Below are 25,023 nucleotides of genomic sequence, written 5' to 3'. Positions count from 1 at the left end.
TGTTTTGTGTAAATAAAGACTTAGTAATGGGATCCTTACATTCTAAAGAGTTAAGTATTCTACCTTCTAGCACAGTTGCTTATTTTATATCTTACAATTTGGTCCTGGAAGTCATAAAAGTATGCAAGCTTATTTTATGTCCTAAAGAACTTGGCTTGGTCACCATCAGGTGGCAGGCCCCAAAATAAGGCCAAACAGAAATGTGAGTTGTACCCCAATTGTGGCTAGACATGGCCAGACAGAAATGTAGGTTAACTCCACTTGATAGGGTCCTACGAAACTGCTACCAGCTCTCAGAGGAATTGCAGCCTAGAAATATAATGGCCATGGTAGGGAATGTTCCAATTAGATAAGATCATTTAAGAGGTACACTTGAAAGTGAGGTCTCCCAAATTAAACAGAATGGGATACCAGTTTTAATTATCAAGTGGAAGTCTTAGTTATTGATGGAGACTCTGACTGCTCCCATTTCCTCTAAGTACTTATTCTACTAATCCTGTGTCTGAATTGTTTTTCCACCATGAAAAAACTATGCAACTGTAAACAAAAGGCTGCCAAATTAATGGCCTTAGAGACACCCTCATATCTACCTTCAAAGGAGGGCCCCCAAATCGATCCCTTCCAAAGATGACAAAACTGAGGAGTTTTCTTGCAAACTGCTCATTATTCCTTTAAACAGCCAAGGGCAGGCACCTGGGTGGCTTAGTCCATTAAGCGTCTGACTCTTGATTTTGGCTCAGATCATGATCCCAGTGTTGTGACATCGAGCCCTGCATCAGGCTCTGCACTGAGCATGGAGCCTGCTTAAGATTCTCTCTCTTCCTCTCCCTCCCTCCCTCCCTCCCTCCCTCCCTCTCTCTCTCTCTCTCTCTCTCTCTATCTCTCTGCCCCTCTCCCCTACTTGAGTGCTCTCTTTCTAAAAACAAACAAAAAAAAACCCAGCAACAGCCAAGGGGATACTCTGGTAGATACCAGAGCCTGCAGAGGGAACCTGAGAAGCATTGGCATAAGTCAGTGAGAGGTGAAAATTCTTACCAGAAACAGCTCTTCTGAATCTCTGTCTGTAGTACCCTGTCAAGAGAGGAAAATAAAATATGTCGTGCCTTCCTTTCCAAATCCAAAACCATTGTTTGTTGATTCCTTCTTTCCCAAGGATATTTATTGCCTCCTGGTTTGTCTTGTTTTACATAAATGGGTTTTGCTTTCTTCCTGACTGGGACAAGCAGATTGCTGGTTCTTTCTTTGGGCTGTGTTTGAGAGAGGCTCTGGATTTGGGGAAGGCAATACTCTTTGCACCCCCTTGCCTTATACCCAGGAGAGTTATGCAGTACTGCCAGAGATATTCAAAATTGGAACTATGTCCCCAAAAGGAAAGAAACCAATTAAGAATAATGTAGTTGCGTAGGTGAATCAATCTATGATGTCATTTAAGTTATAGCTTAACTAGGAGGAATTGAGAGCCATTATCCAAATGTTATATATTTTTTACAAAACCAAAGTTAGCTCTAGAGGCAATTAAAAATTCACCTATTCCTTTACCAAATCCAAAACTTTTCTTGTTTGTCTTGTAGATTATTGGCTTTAGGAAACCCAAGCCCTTCCTGGGAGAACTTATATTCTTTCTCTGTTCCTTGATGTATACATTTTATCGTGTCTTTGAAATATAAACAAAGTCCACAATTACCTGAGACTGAAGGATACTTAATCTCATCCCAGAAAAGGGATTTAAAATCCAGTGGTCTTTGAAATTTTCAAGAAGCAAAATTTTTTTAATGTTTATTCTTATTTTTGAGAGAGAGAGTGAGGGAGCACTCTTTCTCCCCCACCCTCCACATGAGCAGGGGAGGGGCAGAGAGAGGGAGACAGAGGATCCAGAGCAGGCTCTGTGCTGACAGCAGCGAGCCTGATTCAAGGCTCAAACTCATGAACCATGATGAGATCATGACCTGAGCTGAAGTCTGAGCCACCCAGGTGCCCTGAGCAAAGCCTTTTTAAAATACAAATGGTTAAAATACAAATGGTGAAATGCACAAACTCTAGCACAGCCTATTTAATTCCAGGGACAAATATGAATCTTAAAAATCTTCTCCACAAATATTTATAACTATAAGGCCTTTACATCTGTCTGCATGTGCATCCATATATATGTTGTAAATGTGGGGTATTTTTCTATCTTTAGATGGAATTGCTAAAGTTAATTTGTAAAAGAGCTCTATTTAGTTATCTCAGAAAGATAGAAACTAACCAAAATATTTTTATTTTTTTTTTAATGTTTATTTATTATGAGAGAGAGAGAGAGCATGACTGGTGGAAGGGCAAAGAGAGAGGGAGAGAGAGAGAATCCCAAGCAGACTCTGCACTGAGAGCGCAGAAATCAAGAGTTGGATGATTAACTGACTGAGCCACCCAGGCTCCCCCAAATGTTTTTTAAGTTCACATGATCTGGGAAAATATTCTCTATAAAAGCTAGCTTAAGGTTGATGATTTAATTAAAACAAACATGTCTATAGAGTTATCAACATTAAATATAAATATAAAACTTTTACTCTATCTGACTTCACTGGACAAGTTAAGTTCATATTATCTCTTGCAGGATCTGTCAACAAAAAAAAACAATAGCTTAGTAGGAGAGTGGCTGACTTTGATGTCTCCTAAAGTTCTCATAGGTAATCTAAATGTAATTATTGGGAGCAAATAATTTAGATGTAAGTGAAATAAGAGTTTATAAATACATATTTTTTAATTTTTTTAATTAAAAAAATTTTAATGTTTATTTCTTTTTGAGAGAAAGAGAGACAGAGCATGAGTGGGGGAGAGTTACAGAGAGAAGGAGACACAGAATCTGAAGCAGGCTCCAGGCTCTGAGCTGGAGAGCCTGACATGGGGCTCAAACCCATGAACCATGAGATCATGAACTGAGCTGAAGTTGGATACTTAACCGACTGAGCCACCCAGGTGCCCCATAGATACATATTTTTTTACAACAATTATATTTTATGGTATGTGTACTTAAAAATAGTTTCCCCAAATCTTTTTGGTAACCTGAAGGCTTTGGTAACCTGAAGCTAAGTGATGAGTTAAGTTAAATTCATTGAATATCTAGATCATTTCCAAATAAGATAAAACAATGAAACATTAAATACTGAACATAGGTTTATCTACTTTTGTTTTATTACAGAGAAACTAAAGATAAGTTTGGGTCTGTTAGTAAACACGTTTAGTGCTTTATTGAAAAACTGCACCATAAAGGGGCACCTTTATGTTACAAAAAATACATTTTTTTGTTGAGGGAAAGGAAAGTAATTTCCTAAAGCAGGGCTGATTATTTAAAGAGAAAAACTGTAAGACAAAATCTAAATGTAAAAAATAAACTTGTAGAGGGTTTGTGGGGAAGGAGATCTTTAGAAAGAAATGTTAATATATGATCAGGGTGGCTTTCATGCAAAGGCACTGGCAACAGGCTATAAAGATCATAGTACATGTGGATAAAGTCTCTTCTGCTTCGGCAAAAATGGCCCCTCATTGCCAGACTTTTGCCACCTTGATGTCCTTATAATATGGCAACAGTCTGCTCCTAAATCAGAGAAACTAAGATGGGTAAGCAATGGCTGTAAATGAAATGAACAGTTGGGGCTATGGGAAACCCCAGATGGCTTGGTTCCTCTCAGCAACTCAAAAAAATTAAAAATTTTTTTTTCATTCCTTCCCCCACCAAGTGCATTTAAGATGACTCAAATTATGAATAGACATTGATAGGGAGACTTATATCAAATTGCACAGTCTAGCCCTCTCTGACTTGTCAGGTCCATAATCCTGAAAAAAAAACTGTTTTTATTCCCAGAGACCTCAGACCTCCCTCTGAACCCTTTTAATACCTGCAGCTGGACTTCATTCAACTACCACTTACTATGGGTTATAATATGTTCTTGTGACTATATGTGTGTTTTCCAGAGGAGCTAAAGCTTTCCCCTGTTGCAAGACTGATGCCCTCAGTATAGCGAAGAAACAGTTAAAAAGTACATTTCCCACTTGGGTTATACCTTCCGTGATCTCCAGTGATTGAGGCACCCACTTCACTGGAAAAATCATATGAGCCTTAGCAAAAACTTTACAGACTTCTTAAAATTTGATCAGTAACAAACCTTCTGCTTTCCCCTGTCATCCCATGCTAGTATGACCAGCTACTGTAAGTCTAATGTCTAAACTCAAGAAGCCTTCCCAGGGGTGCCTGGGTGGCTCAGTTGGTTAAATGTCTGACTCTTGGTTTTGGCTTAGGTCTTGATCTCACCGTCCAGTTCCTGGGATTGAGCCACGCTCTCCGTGTAGAGCCTGCTTGGGATTCTCTCTCTCCCTCTCTCTCTGCCCCCCCAACTTGTGCTCTTTTCCTCTCTCTCAAAATAAATAAATAAACTTAAAAAAAAATTCTTCTGAGATCCAGTTCAGAGAATCTAAACTGGCCACAAGTTAGAGCCTGGTGATTGGGTGTTCTGGAAACATCATCAGAAAAAGACAGCCCTCAAGCCCCACTGGAAAGGGGATCTCACCGAGTGCTCCTGACCACTGACACTGCTACAAAACTAGAAGCAATACACATCATGGGTGCACACCACACAGCTCACAAAGGCTTCACTTGTACAGAATCTTGAGACTTTTAAATCAAATTGACAAGGAAGAGAAGTATCTGAAATCCAGATAGACTGCTTCTACCCAAGAGGACAGATCAAGACTTCTTACTTTAACTAAACATGAAACCCTTTCTCCTTATTTTCCCTTCCTTTATTCTGGTATTGGCCTAAAAGGTAATGGCCTCATCTTCATTTCCAAGGCTGTTGTTAAGGGGGGCAAACTGGAATTTAGAATAGGCTAGGAGATCTTCTGACTGCCCTACTCCCCTGATTAGGGATAAATGTAAAGGCTAACTTCTGAATTCTAGAAATTATTGCAGAATCTGCTGCTAAAGCAATACTGCCCAGCAAAGATCCTTAGATTCTCTGGCCAAAGTTGTTTTTGATAACGGGATATCCCTTGGCTCTCTTTTAGCTGAGCAGGGAGGTGTCTGTGCTATGGCCAATACCATGTGCTGTACATTTGAGGCAGGAGGAAAGGGAGATGCAGGCGACAAGTTGACTAAAGTAAAGCCATTTTGGTTTTAGGCTGAACGTTAACTTAAAAGACAGCAAGTCTTAAAAAAAAGTCACGAGATATGATTCATGGAAGACCACAAGACCCTCCTCCCTCCAGCAGTAAAAGCCACAAAGTCTAGACATTCTTAAAATTGCTCCCTGTAGGTAATTTCACAACCCTAGGACAATGGAAAAACTAACTTCCCCATGTAAATGATAAGCCCAAAGTTAAAGAGTAAGCCCCTCCCTATACGGTTAGTTAATTTTAAAAACTTACAAAGTTCTTCATTACAGGAAAAGGAGGATCCTCTTCCCCCTCTGGGAGGAGAGACTGCTACTTTGTGACGTAGTTCCTTTCTTACTTCTCTACTTAATAAATCTTTGTCTCCTCTTCCAAATGGCTTGCTGTTGAATTCTTTCTTGAGCAAAACCAAGAAACCTCATGATGAGGGACCCAAGGACTTGGCCCAAGGTCCCTCTTGGGGCCTCAGCCCATTCTGAAACAACTTAGCTTACTAGGGTGCTCCTTCAGTGGGGTCTTTTTTTTTTTATTTGATTCTGATTGGTTTGGGTATTGGGGACCATGGCTTCAAAATGCACTCCAAAAATTAGGAATTATCCTGCTTCTAGTAATCATAATAATCTCCCTGGTATTCTTTCAAAAACTCTAAATGTATGTTCACAGCCACTAGCCATCAAGTAAATGATCTCCTTAAGACTGGATTGTCAAAAAAGGAGCCAAAAGTTTGACCAACTTAAAGAATGTAAGCCTTAAGCTATCACCTGTGAATGTGACAGAGATAAAGCCAAAACGTCATGACCTATGGGGACCATAGAAAGGAACAACAGAAACTGCAAGAATTTCAGAGCAGTAGCTAAGAGTGATGCTAATGCCTTAACTTTTGATCACATCTCTCAGTTGAGCTGAGAGTCCAAGCAAAGAGGGGGATTTGTTAAAAAGACAACTGCAGGCCCCAAAATAGCATCACTTAGGCCAAGTCAGCAAACCAAGGTTAATACCTAACCTAACAGCAGTTTCACCTCCCACCCCAGAACTCCACCCCTCCGACCCCAAAAATGTAACCTTTAGCCAGTCAACATGGAATTCCCTGATCAGTACTAGGACATTTACTGATAGACCCCTTCTGCTCCCCTTAGGAGGGCAACCTTGCCTACACAATGCATTCTGTGCTAATAAATTCCTTTCTTCTTTTTTCTAATGCCCTTCCTCTGCCTTTAAAATCCTTTGTTTGTTTGTTTGTTTGTTTGTTTACCAAAGCTTCCCTCTACTTGCTTGAGGAGATGCTGCCCAATTCATGAATTGTTTAATAAAGCCAATCAGATCTTCAAATTTACTTGGTAGAGTTTTGTTTTTTTAACACTTGTATACTCTTCCTACAAGTGAGATTCCCAATTCACAGCATTTTCTTTCTAATGGATACTGCCAAATTATGTCCCATCTCTTTTCAGTTGAATTTAAAGCCAGCATTTGCTGTCTGATGCCAAGTTAGCAGGAAATCCATTATTTTTCTCCTGGGGCCTCTTCTTTGCCTATAGATTGTTCAAGATCCCATGAGATCTTTTAATCCAGCAACACCAGTTCTGTGTCCAGAGAGAAAACTGGAAGGTCTAGTTAGGCCAGTAGTAGGATCCATTTTGACTGTCTTTTCTCTCATCAGTACCACATGTTGTCACCACTAAGAATAAGTCCCCATACAATGTGATATGTCCCTGTCCATTACTGTCTTGATCTTCTCACTGGGGAGATGACCTGACGAGCCATGGTGTTTCTTCTGGGGAGATGATTCCACCTCGGTGACCCATTGACCAAGGGTGCACTAAGCCTGAGCTCTCAGAGGTACCATTCTTTATGACTCAGGGTGACAGCCATTTTTTCCCATACAGTGTGTCCCCCAAATGGCATCTGTGGGTTGGGAGGAACTTCCCACCACTGCTGTAGAGCTGTTTCTGCACCTCACCCACCCTCTTCCTAACACCATCAGATTCTCACATCATAAACCCAGGTTAACAATTTATTGTCACCTTTCTGTCAAGGTAAGCTCTCCCTTGGAGACCACTGACATACTTTCCTCCTTGAATTCTATCACCCCAGAGGAGAAGTTCTAGGTCTGGGAACAGACACTGTTTTATGCATAGGGGATAGAAACAAAACAGCAAATTCTCTCAAAATGCTTCCACTCAGGAGCAAGTAATAAATAAATGCAGACATAAGCAAGATAATATTAGATAACAATGAGCGTTACAGAGACAAAGAGCCAGGTGAGGTGATGGAGAGTGGCCACTTGGGCTATTTTCAGCTGGAGAGTCAGGGAAAGTGTTCCTAAAGGGGTGACATTTGAGCTGAGGTTTCAGTGAAGATGTGAGCACAGCCTAGAGGCACAGACAAGATGAGTGATGATGGCCAATGTGACTGGAGCAGAGTGACAGGGGGAAAGTGGTAGAAGATGGACTTGGGGAGGGAGCAGGGCCACCTCATAGATGGATTGTGCCTGACACCCCTCAGGACAATGAGCTGTAAGGCCTCTTCCAGCTTTGCCATTCTCAAGTCCTAAATTAAGATTTAAAAAGCTCTCTATGCCAAATGTGATTCTTTAATTTCACAATCTAGGGGCGCCTGGGTGGCGCAGTCGGTTAAGCGTCCGACTTCAGCCAAGTCACGATCTCACGGTCCGTGAGTTCGAGCCCCGTGTCAGGCTCTGGGCTGATGGCTCAGAGCCTGGAGCCTGTTTCCGATTCTGTGTCTCCCTCTCTCTCTGCCCCTCCCCCGTTCATGCTCTGTCTCTCTCTGTCCCAAAAATAAATAAATAAACGTTGAAAAAAAATTAAAAAAATAAAATAAAAAATAATAAAAAATAATTTCACAATCTAGATTATGTGACAACCAATTTTGAATTCTCTTATTTTGTTCCAAATTCTTAATCATTATCATCAGGAAAAAATGTTTTTGACTTTCTTATGGCCATAACTTTTCATACCATATGTTTCACTGTGATACAATCTTAAATAGCCCAAGTCTGTTAAAAGAATATTCTTGTGTGAAGATTAACACAATTTACTGGTAAATATCTAAATTGACATTTAGCATATAAATGGAGCCAAAAGGTCAGGAAATGAAAACTCTTTCTTCACTGTCTTTGACTGACAGTGAGTATATGAAAGATAAAGGCTAATTTTCCCTATTGATGCTTCTGTTGTTTCAAATGACTCCTTCAGCCGTGATCCCCCAGGCAACAAATGAAACATTTTGTTCTCTCAATGGGCAATTATACATTTTTTAAGATAATAAATTTTGTCCATAGTGCAGCTGATTACATTCATTTATGAAAATGACTAAAATGGTAAGTCAAAATTTCTTCTGTGTGGTTGGGTTGAGATAGTCATCAGAGCCATAATAGAAAGCACAGCAGACCTGGAAACAGGAAGGCTGGAGTTGAGTCCAGCTCTTCCACTACAAGTGACGGAACCTTGAGTAAATGATGTCACCTCTCTAAGCTTCTATGTTCTTACTTGTATAAGAGGGAGAGGCATATTGCACAATATACCTTGTGTCAGAGAGTTGGTGGGGCTGGAGCATTATGGGGAGAAGCACCTCCAGTTCTTTACCTGGGGGGTCGGATATATATGTTTGTTTTATTATTCATCTTGAAATTGTACACATCGGTGTATTTGTGATATGTACATTTCACAATAAATTTCTAAAGCTGTCAGTAGATACCTGTTGACATACTTGACAAGAAGTAAATACAGCATGAGTTTTAGTCTGGATCTCCTAGCAAATGGAATAAACCTAGGTAGAAGTCAAAACAGTTTTTACCCTCAAATCAAAACATGTTTTTCTAGACACATCTGGCTGGCTCAGTCAGTAGAGCATGCAACTCTTGATCTTGGGGTTGTAGGTTCAAGCCCCACATTGGGTGTAAAGATTACTTAAAAATAAAAATCTTTAAAAATAATTCTTTTTAACAAGAGTTTAATTGAAAGCATAATCAGTGAAAATTTCCAATGAAGCAAAAGGGTATATCATGCTTAGTACAGCTTCCTCCTGCCCTAGCCCTCCATTCATCCTCACTTGAGGCTTTTTAGGTTTCTTTCCATAAATATTCGAGAAAGCCAAAAACAGAGAGTCTTGAAAGCAGCAAGAGGGAAGCATACGGAAACATTTGCATGCACAACAATTTTTTACATAAATTAAAGTATGTTACACATGCTGCTCTATACTTTGCATTTTTCATTTATCTTGGAGATGTTTCAATATCATTCTTACAGATTTAAATTCATTCTTTTTCACAGTATTTCATTTTGTGGGTATGCTACACTTTATTTAACCAGACCCCTCTGATAAATATTTGGGTTGCTTTTGTTCTTGCTCACATTTCTGCAGCAACCATCTTTGTACTTCTATCTCCTTGTGTGTACATATCTGAAGAATAAATCCCAAAGTGCAGAAGGTAGACCCATTTAAATTTTAGTAGTTACTGTCAAAATGCCCTCCAAAGAGATAGCATGCCTTTACACTTGATCAACAGAGTAAGAGAGTGCTGCTTTCATGCACATCAACAATAGCCAAACTATAGAAAGAGCCCAAATGTCCATCGACCGATGAATGGGTAGAGAAGGTGTGGTGTATGTGTATATATACTCAGCCATCAAAAAAGAATGAAATCTTTCCACTTACAATGATGTGGACAGAACTAGAATGTATTATGCTAAGCAAAATAAGTCAGTCAGAGGAAGACAAATACCATATGATTTCACTCATATGTGGAATTTAAGAAACAAAACAGATGAACATATGGGAAGGAGGGCAAAAAGAGAAGAGATGGAAACAAACCGAGACTCAGTGATAGAGAACAAACTGAGGGTTGATGGAGGGAGGTGGGTGAGTGATGGGCTAGATGGGTGATGTGTAGTAAGGAGGTCACTTGTTGTGATGAGCATTAGGTGTTGTATGTAAGTGATGAATCGCTGAATTCTATTCCTGAAGCCAATATTGCAATGTATGTTAACCAACTAGAATTTAAATAAAATTTGGGGGAAAAAAGAGAGTTCTGCTTTCCTGACACTCCCATGATAATGTGCTCTGCTAGTCTTTTTATTAACAAATTTAAGAGGTGGAAAATAGCATTTCATCATTTGAATTTATTTCTTTAACTATAAATGAAAATGAGCACTCTTGGTTTTTTTCTCTGAACTTCCTGTGTGGGTCCATTGCCCATTTTCCTTTTGGTTTCTTGTTCTGTATTGCTTTGTAACAGCTCTTTATATACTAGCCCTTCGCAATTATTGTTCAAGGTCTATGTTTCTCATTTGTTATCACTTGTAGTATTTTACCTCTTGCAGAAATTTTAAATTACTAAACAGTCAAATTTATACATCCTTCCTATATATATAGTATGGGGGTCATTTCTTTCTTGGAAAAATCTTTCCTACTCCAATGCCATTATAATTTTTTCCCCAAGTTTTCTTCCAGTACTTTTATGAATTTGTTTTTCACTTCTAAATGTTTTATCAATATCGTTTAATGAACTTATTTAGTGTAATGAGTGAAGTAAGGATTAAACTTTTTGTTTATCCCCCATATATCTATCCCAGATGTCTATCCAGCTGTCTCAAATTCACTTCTTTTTTTTTCAACTTTTTTTTTTTTTTATTTTTGGGACAGAGAGAGACAGAGCATGAACAGGGGAGGGGCAGAGAGAGAGGGAGACACAGAATCGGAAACAGGCTCCAGGCTCCGAGCCATCAGCCCAGAGCCCGACGCGGGGCTCGAACTCACGGACCGTGAGATCGTGACCTGGCTGAAGTTGGATGCTTTAACTGACTGCGCCACCCAGGCGCCCCTCAAATTCACTTCTTAAGTAATAAGTTTTCTCTCCACAGTTTTGAAATGTCACATTAATTTGGGTCTAAAAATTACTGAGTCTGTAAATTGAAAACAATTGGATGGTAAATTAATAAACTATGTCATTCTTGGCATATTTAAGGAACTATTAAAACAGTAGCATAAATAGAGTGTGATTACCATGTGTCAGGCCCTGTTCTAAATGTGTTGCATGTATTTGCTCATTTAATCCATATAACCATGCTATAAGGTAAGTGCTATTAGCTCCATTTACAGATAAGAACACTGAAGCACGGAGAGGTTAAATAACTTCCTCAAGATCACAATGCTTGTGAATGGCAAAGCCATGATTCAAATATAGGCAGGTTGACTTCAGAATCCTTGCTCCTATCTATAGTCTCTGCTGCCTCCACCAAATGGAAAACATGTTTGTGTGTGCTTCCTACATGCTAGGCATTGCTCCAAGAACTTCACATATAATGATTTCACTTACTCTTCACAACAGTCCTAAGAAATAATCATTATTTCTGTCTCCATGTTATAGATGAGCAAACTGAGGCAAAGTATAGCTGGGAGACAGACAGGGAAAGGGGAGTGGTATGAGATGAATTCAGAGAAGGGGGAGCTTTGTTCTATCTTTAGAGCAGCAAAGAATCACAACAGTATGTGAATCAGGGCTGACCCAGTCAGATTTGTTTTTTTGTGACACTCACTGGGCACAGCATGGAGAGTGGATTGGGGAAGGGACCGCAAAGCTGGTGTGGGGAAATCAGATACCAGGCTAATACCACGCTGCAGTGACCACCTATCACAGATGGGCCATCCAGTGACGAGTGGACAGTATCCATGTGACATGAAAATTACTATCATCTGGGCAGCATCCAAGTGCCAGGGGCAGAACTCAAGACAAGTGCTCAGAGTAGTTACATTTCCAGAGAAAACCCAAGTGTCCAGAGGCTAAGTACCATGTCTGTGTTCACCCAGCTAGTAAGTGCACACTCCCAACCACAAAGCCTGCCCTCTTTACTCAACCCACACACAGATTGGGCCCTTCAAATGCTGGAGGGCTGGCTCAGTACAACCTTGAAAATTGGATTGAGCAATTCCTTCACCATCCTTTGTCTTCTCAGAGGATAGAAGTCAAGGAGATCAGTTGACAATATTGACAGATGAGCTTCTGTCATCACATATCTTGAGATCATTTAAGAGTTTCCTTTTCAGTTCTACGTTAACTTTTCCTCAGACTTTTGAATATCCTCCTGAGGTTACTTTGTGAATCTTTCTCGTTGCTTGCTTCTTGCCTGGATAAAGGGCAAGTTGGGGGTCCACTGTCTTCTGTGCTGCTATTAATCATCCTCTCTCTTTGCAGATCCGAGTGATGGTGGATCTATGTAACAGCACCAAGGGCATCTGCCTGACAGGTAGGCCAGCCTGGAACTGAGCAGGAGTGGCTCACACCACAAACACGTGTGGTAGCCAAAGGGCCAGAGCAGAATGAACACCTGGGAACGCTGCGGGTGATAAAAACACATGTTGGTTTACTTTTACCAGATGTTTTTAATGAACTGAAAATCAATTGTAATATAATTATGAAAAAGAACATTTTTTGGCACTGCCATAGAAATATAGCCATGGAAAATAACTGGGTCTTGGGTAATTAGAAACGTGTGGTACCTTGAACTGGGGCCATAGATGTTTTCCTTATTCACATTAATTTTTAAAAGAGAAAAGAAAGGAAGGAAAGAGACCTTAGCAGAAGTAATTCTTTCCTTACATCATATGTATGGCATAAATGGAAAGTTCTAGAAGCAAACTACTGATAAATCAGAACACTTTTGATGAAGAGTGCTCTGTGTGTGGGGCCTACTGTGTGCTAGGTGAGACGGGAAGTTATGTCATACACAGGTCCCCTCCACTTGATGAATCAAGGACAAAGAAACAGGAGGGAGGGAAATCAACCCTGAGGCACATCAAGCCAAGGGACACAGAGTGGCTGATGGGTTGGGCAGGGGAGGAGGAGAGTGCTATGGATATGTTCGTGTACACCTGAGTCTAACAGAGTCCTGCCTCTTGCCTGAGGGGAGGGGTGCCTGCCTTCTGTGTTTAGAAGCTTGGGAAAAGGAAGAACACAGACCCCAGAACATTCACCCAATGTGTTGCACCCCAGGCAGAGGGAGGCTCTGTCCAGGCCCAAGAATGGGCCTACAGAGCCTGATTTCAGACACAGCATTGACTACCTCTCTCCTCCATTCTGAGGAAATGGGGAAATTATTTTTGCATTAAAAATATAATATGAAGTAAATGCAGAGCTCTCGTGAGCCATATACATTTTTTCTTTTTTCTTTTTTTTTTTTTAATTCAAGTTAGTTGACATACCGTGTAGTCTTGGCTTCAGGAGTAGAACCCAGTGATTTATCTCTTACATATGACACCCATGTCATATCTCTTACATATGACGTCCTCCTTAATGCCCGTCACCCCTTTAATGCCCGTCACCCCTCTAATGCCCGTCACCCCTCTCCAGCAACCCTCAGTATGTTCTCTGTATTTAAGAGTATTTTATGGTCGTGAACTTTGAAACATAACCACAAGACTTTGAAGCCAGGTGAAGCTTTTGTTGAGCCTTTGCCTATGGCCTCAGGCTCTGGGGAGGCCCCTGTTGACCAGGCAGCGCTGCTGGAGGTTAAGAAACCCTGCAGTTTCCTTGTGCCTGGGTGGCTCATTGGGTTAAGCATCTGACTCTTGATTTCAGCTCAGGTCATGATCCCACAGTTTGTGAGATTGAGCCCACCTACCCCTCCCCTCACCCCTGCCGCTATCCTGTGCACTCTCTCTCTCTTTCTAAATAAATAAATAAACTTAAAAAAAAAAAAAAGAACCCCTGCAGTGTGCATCCAGTTCTAAGAAACCTCATCCAGTACTGCAGTATTCTCCCCAGAACTGCTTGGTACCTACCATGCATTAGGAGCGCAATGGGAGTTTGTTGAATGACTAAACCTATCATTTCTGTAAATGCTTAAATCAGGGTTGGTGGGCTGGTAAGAAAGACACTTACCCTGCATCCAAATCTGACTCTTGTTTGCTTAGTTTGATGTTAAAGAGAAAAGCTGTAATCCTGTGGCTTCTTGGGAAATGCTAATTGAATTACTCAAGTCACATTTCAGCCCTCACAGAAAATTAAATATCTTCAGAACAGCTTGGTCCTTCATTCTGAAACTCTTGTGTCTTAAGCACCTTTCTCCCATCTTTGGAAGTCCTTTTCAGAGTTCCCCCGTGTGACAGTAATGAGCGCTAGAAAAATGCTCAGATGGATGGAATTACAGGCACAAAAGCCCTGTTGAGAGGCACAGGAAAAGCCTCTTCCTTTTTGATATTTATTATAGACGTGATAGAAGGAGAGCCAGGCTGTTCAGTGAATGCAGGTGGAGCTGTTGAGACCACTTAGAGAAGACTGGGGGAGGGGATCAAATATGTGCTGGAAATGGGTGGAGGAGGTTATTCTTCGGTACCTCAAAATCTTTTCAGAAGCCAGCACCTTCTCCTTTCATGCCAGCTGGAAGTTGGGTCCCCCTTTACATAGAAAGCTCTTCAATTAAAACTTAGGTGTGAAAAGTACAAGTTGCGGAGTGAGGTGGTACCTTGGGAGAGACCAAGCTGTCTGGACTCGAGGCAGGAAGGTGACAGGACCCAGAACCGAATTGGCAACTACAGGGGGAAGGGCAGAGAGCCTTGGTCCAGAGCCCCAAGAAGATGCTGGCAGGAGGGGCTCCCAGAGCAGACTCCAGGCTTGGGGCCTGAGGCCTGAGAACAAGGTCTAGCTTTACACTGGACTCATCTTTGAAAAAGCAGGAGCTATGACTTGAGGCTATTCCAGTTGTGACTGTGAAACCTCATCCCTGCTCCTTTTTCTGGATGCAGCTGCCGTGGCTATGGGGACAAGGACAGATGTGTACCATCTGTAACCTCTCAGGCAAAGTGAGGGCAATTCACTAGGTAAAGTAGCTGGGCGTTTTTACTAGTGCCAAGTTTGTGCTTTTTGAGTAAACAGCATGCTTTTCTTTTTTTTTAATTTCTTTTTCAACGTTTATTTATTTTTGCGACAGAGAGAGACAGAGCATGAACGGGGGAGGGGCAGAGAGAGAGGGAGACACTGAATCAGAAACAGGCTCCAGGCTCTGAGCCATCAGCCCAGAGCCCGACGCGGGGCTCGAACTCACGGACCATGAGATCGTGACCTGGCTGAAGTCGGACGCTTAACCGACTGCGCCACCCAGGCGCCCCAACAGCATGCTTTTCTTGATGCGTCCTGACCATAAGCCCAGAGTTCCTTAGGACCTCAGAAGCATATCTGCTGGAATAGCAGGTGTCCTGAAGAAGGCAGATTCTTGGGTTATTCTTCACTTCCAGTGGACTCTGCATATGGGCTTGCTGGAAAATCTCTGAACTATCACATTACTGAACTGCTTATTAGGGCTGAGGTGCTTCACATCCACAGTGCCTGTTCTCCTTATAGCCAAGTGACTCCAAACCCAGTGATGGCACTAGTCACTACTAATCCTGCACCCAGGCAGACATTAATAATGGATCACAGTCGCCACTGAGCATGGCCTCATGTAATTCTTTCCTGCTGTTCCAGAGAGCTGTACTAATTGATTAGAATTAGCACTTGAAATCAAACCCATTTTCCATCCCTACTCTAATTTTTTAAGGTTGCCATGCCACAGTTCAAAGTTGAAATGCACCAAATAAATGGGACTAGACCAAAGCTGCTGTTTAGTGGGAACACGTGAAGAAAGATGCCTTTCCAAGTTAAGCATCCTGGGACTGGCCCAATAATCGGTGGCAGGGGCAGCTGCAGAGGATGTACACATAGGGAGGGTACTGAGGCCTCAAAGCTGTGGCCACTGCAACATTTGGTAAACTGATCGACAGGCTGTTCTCAGAAACAGCTAGTGTAGCTGATCAGGTTCTCACTCAGCTGGCCTCACTGAGCAACTAGCCTATTGTCTATTATAGTTGGTAGATCCCAGCTCCACATATGAGAGCTTAGGCCTTCTCAGGCCATCGCTAAAGGATAGCCAAGTATTCCTAGCTCCCAAGGAAAAGGGGAGTCACACTCCCTCTGGCCAGAGCTCCTGTCTGGCCCTGAAGCTGTGGCTGGCATGAATCCCAAGCCCTGGGAAGTCCCTGATGGGAGCAAGAGAAGGAAAGAATCAGGACCACAGACCTCACAGGCACCAGGCCTGACTGTATCAGGCTTATGAAGCTGTTTCTTTTACTAGCTGTTTCTAAAGCAGCAGAACCAGACCTCATTTTCTGAAATATTCCTATCTGGATTTTTTATTTGAGGGCTTCTTTGTTTTCCTCAATTGGCAAGACTTTGGGAAATGTGTAGCTACGTCCCCTGTGGTCATTGCTGTGCTAAGCAGCTGCCTTGAAACTGGCAACCATCTCAGTGTGAAGGGGGAAGCTAGTAAAACCTTTCCCTGTGATTTGGAATGGCCATGGTGAGAGGAGCCCCATGGGCAGGCCTTCCAGAGGCCTGTAGTGTGAGCCACAGCAGGCCAGTGCCCACCCTTAAAGACAGGAAGTGCTTCTTTATTACTCATTCCTCATAACTGTTGTATCTGTATTTCCTGTCTGAGATTCTTCTGTTCGCTAGTACCAGAAACCCGCCAGAGCTTATTTGAGAAAAGAAAAAAGGCAAGGGGTTGCCAGTTATTGTAAAGATAGAGAGATGTATTTATCAAGATAGGCTAAGCCACGCTCTGGTAACAATTAAATCATAAAATCTCAGTGGCATAACACAGCTAAAGAGGCTTTTTTCTGCCGCAAAGTCCAGGGTGCTCCAAGTTGGTTCTGGTGACTCCAGAATCCCAGTGCTGCCATCTTGTGGTTCTGTCATGTCAACATCAGTCACCACCTCATTTCTCAGATTATCTTCTCTCTGCAGACAGGCATTGTTTTACCTTGCTTGGCCATCCACAGACCTCTCATTTACATAACTAGGGGCATCATGGGTCAATCTCAGATGTCAAGGAGGCAAAAACTCTAAGTGGCTCAGCTATAGCATCCACCCACTTCTAATCGATTCTGGCTAGGAATGTCGGTTGGGGCAGTCAGAGCCAACTGTAGCATTGGCAGGGCCCAGTGCAAAGTGAAAATGCAGGCCCCCTTGTTCAAAAAAGCAGGAAAAGGACTTCCTTCTTTTTTCTATGGTTTCCCTCTCCACCTGCTATGGGGGGCTTTTTATTTGCTATTTAGTGTTATACTCTTCAGGGTGGGATGCTCACAGCACAAGAACAGGCCCTCAGAAGCACAGGAGACCCCACTCTGTGACTAAGGTATGCAGGGCACATGTCCAACCCTAGCTTTCACACTCACCCTTGGGCCCCCACCAGTGTGGAAGGTGGCAGCCATCACTGACTGGGCGGGGAGCGGGGCAGACACATCAGAAGCAAGAATAGAAACAGAAAAACAGGAGCAGGCAACAGAGAAAAATTGCCCTAGGGAGGCCAGAGGCAGTGGGCAACAGGAAGGTGGTGGGAGACAGGACCGCATATGAACCAAGGCTCCAAGTCCCCAGACATGCTCCATTATCCCATGGGACCAGCCCTGCATACCGTGCTAACATGAACTTGGCTGTCTACGTGTATTTCCAGGGGTTCTGTTATTCAAGAAGAGAAGAGTCAAGAGGTGAGAAAACGTCCTGCAAAATAGTTTTCTAAAGGCCCAGTTGGCACATATTTGATGTTTGACATCATTATAATAACACATATTTAGAGCTTCCTCCAGGTACAAGGGGCCCTTGGGCAGCTCTGTTGACATCCTGAGAGGGGACTGAGATAGAGGCTTACCATCGCTATAGCTATGCTTCTGAGCTCTTTGGAAGTATTTGTCATCCTCTCTCTTCTGAAATTCTCTTCTCCATTAATTTCAGGGCTCAGGACTTCCTGGATTCCCTCCACATCTTCAGTTTCACTCTCTTTCCTGATACCTTGTCTGTCACCTGCCTTCCTCCAGATGTGGTGTGCTTTCCCCTCTCTTTCCATCCCCAAATGTGGCTTGGACATTTTAATCTTGCCTCCATACTAATAACTCTCAACCTTTCTGAGGTCAGGGACCCCTTTAAGGGTTCATTGATAGTGACTGATTGTTTTCCCAGAAAAGTTTCCCCTCAGGTCTGGAGTACCCCGGACCATCTGCTTCCCAATCACCTGCATGTAGTGCTTGGTAAAACTGTGTGCTCCTGGGCCTCACCCTAAATCCAAACTGAAATAGAATCTCCAGCTGGGGTCTGGGTATCTGCATTGTAACACCCATTTTAGGCGATTCTATGGACTCAAATGACTAAGAACTGTAGCCATAGGTGTCAAGGAACTTCAGGTCAATATCAGGAAACCCTAATCTAAACATTTCACCACACTGACACTCTTAGTCATGACAGAAGTGTCCTAAACATACAGCTCTAGGCAGGACCTCTCTCTACTACTACTGCTACATAGAAATGGTTATTGGACTATCCTGAGAATTCTTGAAACCTACAATATACAGTCAATTATTGATTGTTTACCTTTTTTCTACCAATCTGCACCTCTGAATTTGGCTCCATCTATAGTCAGGAATGATGATTGGTTTCTTCTGACATCTGTCAACTGTTCACATCACCCCCCCTTATGTGTGTATACATGATGTGCCAGCTGGTGGTAAAGTCATGTAGCCACAGGCTACACTGACCCTAGAAAATATGGTGCCATTTTCAGCAAATCATTTTTGCCCCAAGTAGGACAGTGTGTATTGAAAGCATGCATTCAACACTTACCCTTCCAAGAGCCCTCGTGTCTATCAAATAACCTCTTTCCATCAATATCCTAGGCTTCCAGTCATCTGAGAGTCCTTCTCATTTGCTTCCTACCCAATCAGACATGGAGCCCTGCTCATTATTCTGAAAAACCTCTTGAATTTTTAGTTTTCTATACAGCTCTACAGTTACCAACTGCGTTTGTCCACAACCTTGCCCCTAATTTTAACTACAAAGATCCTCTGGGTATTTTCTCCCCACCCCACCTCTCTTTCTCTCTCATCTTGTTCCCTAGTTATACTCAACTTCCATCTACAGAGAGGAGCTCAAAAACACACTGATTTCACGGCATCATTCACCACTTAAGATCTACCATAGCTCCCCATTGCCTTGCAGATAGCACCTATACTTTTCTGCTTGGCATTCAAACGCTGCTGCCCTACATCCACCCCACCAAGTACTTACTCAGCCTCATCTCTACACATGGCGGGTTGGCCTATCTTCCTCCTTTCTCTCACCCTGCATCATTCAAGTTCCCACCCCTGTGCCTTTGCTCTTGCTGGCCCCCTACATGGGATGCCCAGCCCTCACCCCCACGGCCATGTCATGCCCATTGTTTCTTCAGTGTCACAGCTCAAGGCTCACTGTCTCTGGAGGCCTCAGATCACCACGTGTCCAGGCTGCTCAGTACTCCTTTGAGGGGTTCCTTCTCTGAAACTCCCTCACTCATATTTCATTGTGATTTCAAAGTGTCTGCCTTTCCCAGCTGGATTGTAAACACAGCAGACATAGGGACCAAGATTTCTGCTTCTTGGTTGATTTTAGCGCACACAGTAAGTGCTTAGTAAATGGTGGTCTTCTGCAAAGTCACGGACTTTGGTTTATAGAAAGACCTTTCCACTTCAATAAGGGTATTCACTGTATGTGTTCTGGAGAAAAAAAGGACCTCAACTGCTCATGGCATAAGCTCACCAGCTTGTCTGAGTGCTTAAATAAAATAATTGACAATAAGACTCTCCTATTTGTTTGGTTAGATTATGTGTAAATGGTTCATCTGAGCCCCTTAGGTCCTAGGGTAATTACACGTTAAGCAAGGTGTTTGTTACCTGATCTGGGCACTCAGTTGTTCTCAGGCTATTTCATGTAACAGAAAGAGACCTGAGAACCAGCTTCTGCTCTCAATCACCCTTGGGGGGCCTGGAGGAGACAAGCTGGCTGGGTGAGAGCTCTTGGAACTGCTTTCTTGTAACAGCCAGATCTCAGCCCTGCAATGACAACATGACCATTTGCTGACACTTACCTGTGCCAGGCTGCACTAGTGCCCTTCTGTGTTGCTACCAAACCTCATTTAATTAAGTTGGTTGCTTGAGAGATGACTGATTTATGAATCTGTGGTGAGGCCCACTCAGAAATTATTCTTGGTCCATTGAAACTTAAGCAGAAGTGGTTTTTATCAGCAAATGCTGAATTGCTTTTAAGGATCTTTTGGGCAAATATGCTGGGTTCTAAGTTTATTTGTTTTGAGAGAAACAGAGACAGGGTGAGTTGGGGAGGGGCAGAGAGAGGGAGAGAGAGAAATCCCAAGCAGGTTCCATACCATCAGCACAGAGCCCAGTGCAGGGCTCGAACTCACGAAACCATGAGATCATGACCAGAGCCAAAACCAAGCTGGATGCTTAACCGATGGAGCCACCTAGGCACCCCTATACCAAGTTCTAAATAAAAGGCTTGGAGTGGTTGCTTAGGGCCGGTAGATGATTAGTACTTGTTTTTTTGTTTGTTTTGTTTTAAATTTTTTTTAACGTTTATTTATTTTTGAGACAGAGAGAGACAGAGCATGAATGGGGGAGGGTCAGAGAGAGGGAGACACAGAATCTGAAACAGGCTCCAGGCTCTGAGCAGTCAGCACAGAGCCCGACGCGGGGCTCGAACTCACGGACCGTGAGATCATGACCTGAGCTGAAGTCAGACGCTTAACTGACTGAGCCACCCAGGCGCCCCTGATTAGTACTTGTTAAGAGAGGGAAGGTGCTCTTTGATTTTGGGGTTGTGGTGCTGACTGCACTTTCTTCCACCCATGCTTTATCATCTAAATTTCTTTTTCTGTTGTAGGACCACCTGGCCCACCAGGTAAGAACCCATGGATTTTCGTACGTCATGGGGAGGATGTGGGGGGACTAGTTCCCCAGGATCCCTCAGAAGGGACTGAGGTGGGAAGGGAGGTAGAATCTGGAGTCGGCCTTGACTATGAATGTGTCCCCCTCCTTCTTTCTACCCAAATTACCAGCTCTCCTGTCTGCTCCCACTTGAGAACCTGCCATTACCATTCCCCATCTGTCACTGCATCAGGTGGCGGCAGCACAAGTGGAAAATGAAGGGAAGAGGCAGGAGAAGATCTGGAAGAGGCATCACCTGTCCAGTTTCACTGGCTCAAGGAAACCATGTTAACCCCAGTGAAGACTTTTTTAAATGTTCTTGTTTCCCATGTTTTGACGCAGGACCTCCGGGAGTTGGTGGGTTACCAGGACACAATGGATCAGATGGACAGCCTGGTCCCCAGGGCCCAAAAGGAGAAAAAGGAGCAACTGGAAAAAGAGGAAAAATGGGTATTTTGGCAACTTTCCTAGTTAATTTTTCCTTGTTACTTGTCTCAATTATTGCTTTTTGGATGGGCCAAAGCTGGATGTAGTGGGAGGAAACTGTTACATCTTTGCATGCAGAACTGGTTTAATTCTTGCCTGGAAACTATGAGCTGAGGTGCCAAGAGCATTCTTTTTAGTGCATCCCTAACAAAGGTTTATATCCAACTGGAGAGCAGCCTCCCTGGGAACTGACTCCCGCTCTTCTGCCTGCTCTGATGCAGACTGACAGATGCCAGGGGCAGGGGCAGCCCAGGGACACTCCCTGGGCTGTGTGATGGCTGATGGCCCACAGGGTCCAAGGCAGCTCAGTCCGCAGAAGGCCAGCCATTACAGCTTTAATTGCGGAACAGAATTGATCCTTACGTGTTGATAATAATCATAATTATAAATGAGAATCAGTGTTGAATAACGATGGCTATCAGTGTGCAGACATTTTGTTTATCCCAGAAAGGCCCCAGAAATGTAATCCAATCCTGAGGATTCAGCCCTGAGCATTCTGAGGGCCAACTATGAGTGGGAGGAGACCACCATGCTAGCATTGGGTACAGAGCAGGTGGCAAAAGAGTGATGTTCAAAAAGGTTTACAGATCCCTGGCTTTGAAGAGGCATGCTTGATATGCAGCCCACAACCCAGTGAAACCATGAAAAAAGACAAGTTCATTCATTTACATAACACCTATTTATATGGCAGGTACTATTCTAGGTGCTGGAGATCCAGAAATGAAAAAGCTGACAAGATCCTTACCTTCATGAAACTTACATTCTAGTCTGGGAAGATTGATAACAAACAAGATAAATAAGTAGACAGTATCATCTTACATGGTGCTAAGTGGTACAGAGAAAACACAGTGGCAAGGAAATTGACCGACAAGTGTGTGTATGTGGTGGGGAGGGAGGGGGTACTGTAGATGGAGAGGCCAGGTAAGGCCTCCTTAGATGGGACCTTTAAGCAAACACCTGGAGGAAGGGAGAGAGGGAGCCATGGGGTGTCTGCGGGGGAGAAGATTCCAGCAGAGTGTGTGAGTCCGGTGTGCCCACAGGGTCTGAGGATCAGCAAGATGACCAGGGTGGCCGGACAGAGGGATACAAAGCGAATGCGGTGGAGTTGATGCCAGAGAGGTAGCGGCCAAATCAGGTTGACCCTGGGCATCTCAAGGACTGTGGTTCGTACTCAGACTGAGCTGGGAGGATTTGCAGCAGTGCAGAGACCTTCCCGGATTCACTGGGAGAGGATTGCCCTGGCAGCTATGCTGATGGAGGCTACGGGAGGGGAGGGAGGAGGCACCAGTGGAGCACTGAGAGGTGCCAGAGTCTGTGTATCAGTGGACATTGGGCAAATCCTTGGTTTCCCAGAGATCCCGTGGACTCTAAACAAAGACACAGATCCTCTCTGCAGCTGTCTCGCAGCAAGAGAGGCCTCTGGGGGTCAGCAGTGTTAGAATGAGAACACTAAGGTTGAGCAGAGAACTTGAGTCATTAAGGGCCCAGGCAGTTGTTCTCACCCAGGGCCAGGGGAAGGGGAGACTAGCTGTACAAACACAAGGATTATTTGATGAGCCTGGTTCTATGGAGAGGTTGTTGGAAGTACCGCTCAGCTGTGGGCCAACTCAGATTCTGACCTGGACCACCGAACTCCAGTGCAAGGGCCCAGTCATCCTGCCGGAGCCCTGAAGCTGATCTTTAGCCTGGGATGGGTTGGCATTCCTACCTGGCACTCAGTGCTCTTGCAAGGAGGAGAGACTAGCTAGCCAGGGGGCCTGCACTTTGTTCTGAGGGCATCAAGAAGCCACTGAGGGGTTGCAAGGAGGAGAGAGTGACAAGACCAGGCCTGCTTTTCTAAAACAACACCGTGGCTGCTGCATGGAGAGCACATGAGAGGAACAAGGACAGAAGTAGAGAGACAGTTCAGAAGCTACTCAGTATGTAGGTAGAGGGGACGGCAGCTCGGAGTGTGGGGAGACCAGTGTAGGTGAGTGATACCCTGCGGTGAAATCAGCAGTACCTGGTGGTGGGTGGATAAAAGGAGAAAGGGGGAGGGAGACCACCAAACTGACTCTGAGATCTCTGTCTCTGATGACTGCTCTTTCCTGAGGAGGGGAGACCCGTATCAACTCAGGTTCAAGCATAACTCAGCATGGGAGGTGCTGAGATGCCTTGAAATGCCCAGGCGGAGATGTCAGGGGGCCTTGGAGATGCAGGCAGGTCTATAGTCAGAGGAGACCCTGGGTCTAGAGGTATACATAAGGGGGTCACCTGAAGTAGTGGGCATGTGCGCACGGGTGCCCTCACTTTTGGAGGGAGCTAACAGGAGAGGAGGGCTTGGGTTGAGCCCTGAGAAGCAACAACATCTGAAGACCAAGCAGGAGGGGAGGAGACAGCAAAGGAGGCCAAGGACAGAACTAAGTAGCAAGAGAAATAGCAAGAGAGGGTGGGGACATCTGTCAGCAAGTATTTATTGAGCATGTTCCCAGTTCTAGAGGGGAAACACAACAGATGCAGCCCCTATTCTGGAACTTTCCATCTTTGGTGGGAAGGCAAAAAATTACCAGTCAATAATCAAATACATCTGCAGTCACAATGTGAGATGCCTATCTGAAGGAAAGAACAGAGTGTGAAGAGATAGAATACAAAGAGGGAGGGTCAGGGAAGTAAAGTCTGAGGTCAGACTTGAAGGAAGAAAGCACACAGAGGGTGGTACACACCTACAGCACACAGCCCAACAGGTGTGGCTGGGGGAAGGGACGTGTGCAGGGAGGTGAGGCTGGAGGCAGGGATCAGGCCCTTCCAGAGCCTTCAGGTCAGTGGTCTGGGTCTCCTGGTCAGCTCCCAGGAAGGCACCACAGGGTCTCATACAGGATGTGACCCACTGGGCCAGGGTCATGACTATGGAGAAGGAAGGATTGTGATTCCAGGATCAATAGTGTTTTGCTAGGCAGGGGTGGGAGAGAGGAGGAGTGGGTACACATTCCAGAAAGAGGGAACAACAAGTGCTATTTCTAAAAACAGGAAAAAGAGCCTGTGTTCCACAGAGACAGGACTCAGGCTGGACCACACCCTCTAGCAGCGGTCCTCTGAACAAAGCATGCAAATAGGTAGTATTTACTGTCAGGCATGCTACCAAGTACTCTCTTCACTTACCTTAATGTGGTCTTCAAAACAACCCTAAGGAGGTGGATATTTGGGTTGGCCATAATTTTTCCGGATGAAAAAGCCTTATTTTCTGTTTCTACAACAGGCCAAACCCACCCATGCCCCAGGACCTTTGCACTGCTGTGCCCACTGACTGGAATACCCTTTCCCTGCCGTTCCTGCATCTAGTCCTGGTTCAGGTGTCAGCTCATGTGTCATCCTTCTTCCAGTTCATCCCTGACCTCTGTGTCTAGCCCCTGCCTCACAAACATAGTCACGTTCCCTGTTCTTTCAAAACACATATCCCTCCCCCAAAATTCCTTGCATTTGCTTGTCAATGCACCGATGATCTGATTCCCTAGGGAGAATGTGAGGTCCATGACGGTCAAGCCATGTCTGTCTGCTTAGTCCTAACCTCCAGGGCCTGGAACACCCGGAGAAGTGGGGCAATAATGTCATTGTTGA

The 25,023-nt window shown here is 43.9% G+C and overlaps 1 protein-coding gene across 1 annotated transcript in view; it reads left to right on the top strand.

Moving 5' to 3' along the window:
* GLDN (gliomedin) overlaps positions 1 to 25,023 on the top strand; it is a 62,363-nt gene that overhangs the window by 20,782 nt on the left and 16,558 nt on the right. Inside the window, exons 2-4 of the mRNA XM_030318195.1 lie at positions 12,356 to 12,407; positions 20,900 to 20,917; positions 21,286 to 21,393. Coding sequence (XP_030174055.1) covers positions 12,356 to 12,407; positions 20,900 to 20,917; positions 21,286 to 21,393 — 178 coding nt within the window. The remainder of the gene's footprint in view (positions 1 to 12,355; positions 12,408 to 20,899; positions 20,918 to 21,285; positions 21,394 to 25,023) is intronic.

The sequence above is a fragment of the Lynx canadensis genome, chromosome B3, assembly GCF_007474595.2.
Source record: "Lynx canadensis isolate LIC74 chromosome B3, mLynCan4.pri.v2, whole genome shotgun sequence".
Taxonomy (NCBI): Eukaryota; Metazoa; Chordata; class Mammalia; order Carnivora; family Felidae; genus Lynx; species Lynx canadensis.
The sequence above is the reverse complement of the archived record's forward strand: the minus strand, read 5'-3'. Positions and strand labels throughout refer to the sequence as shown.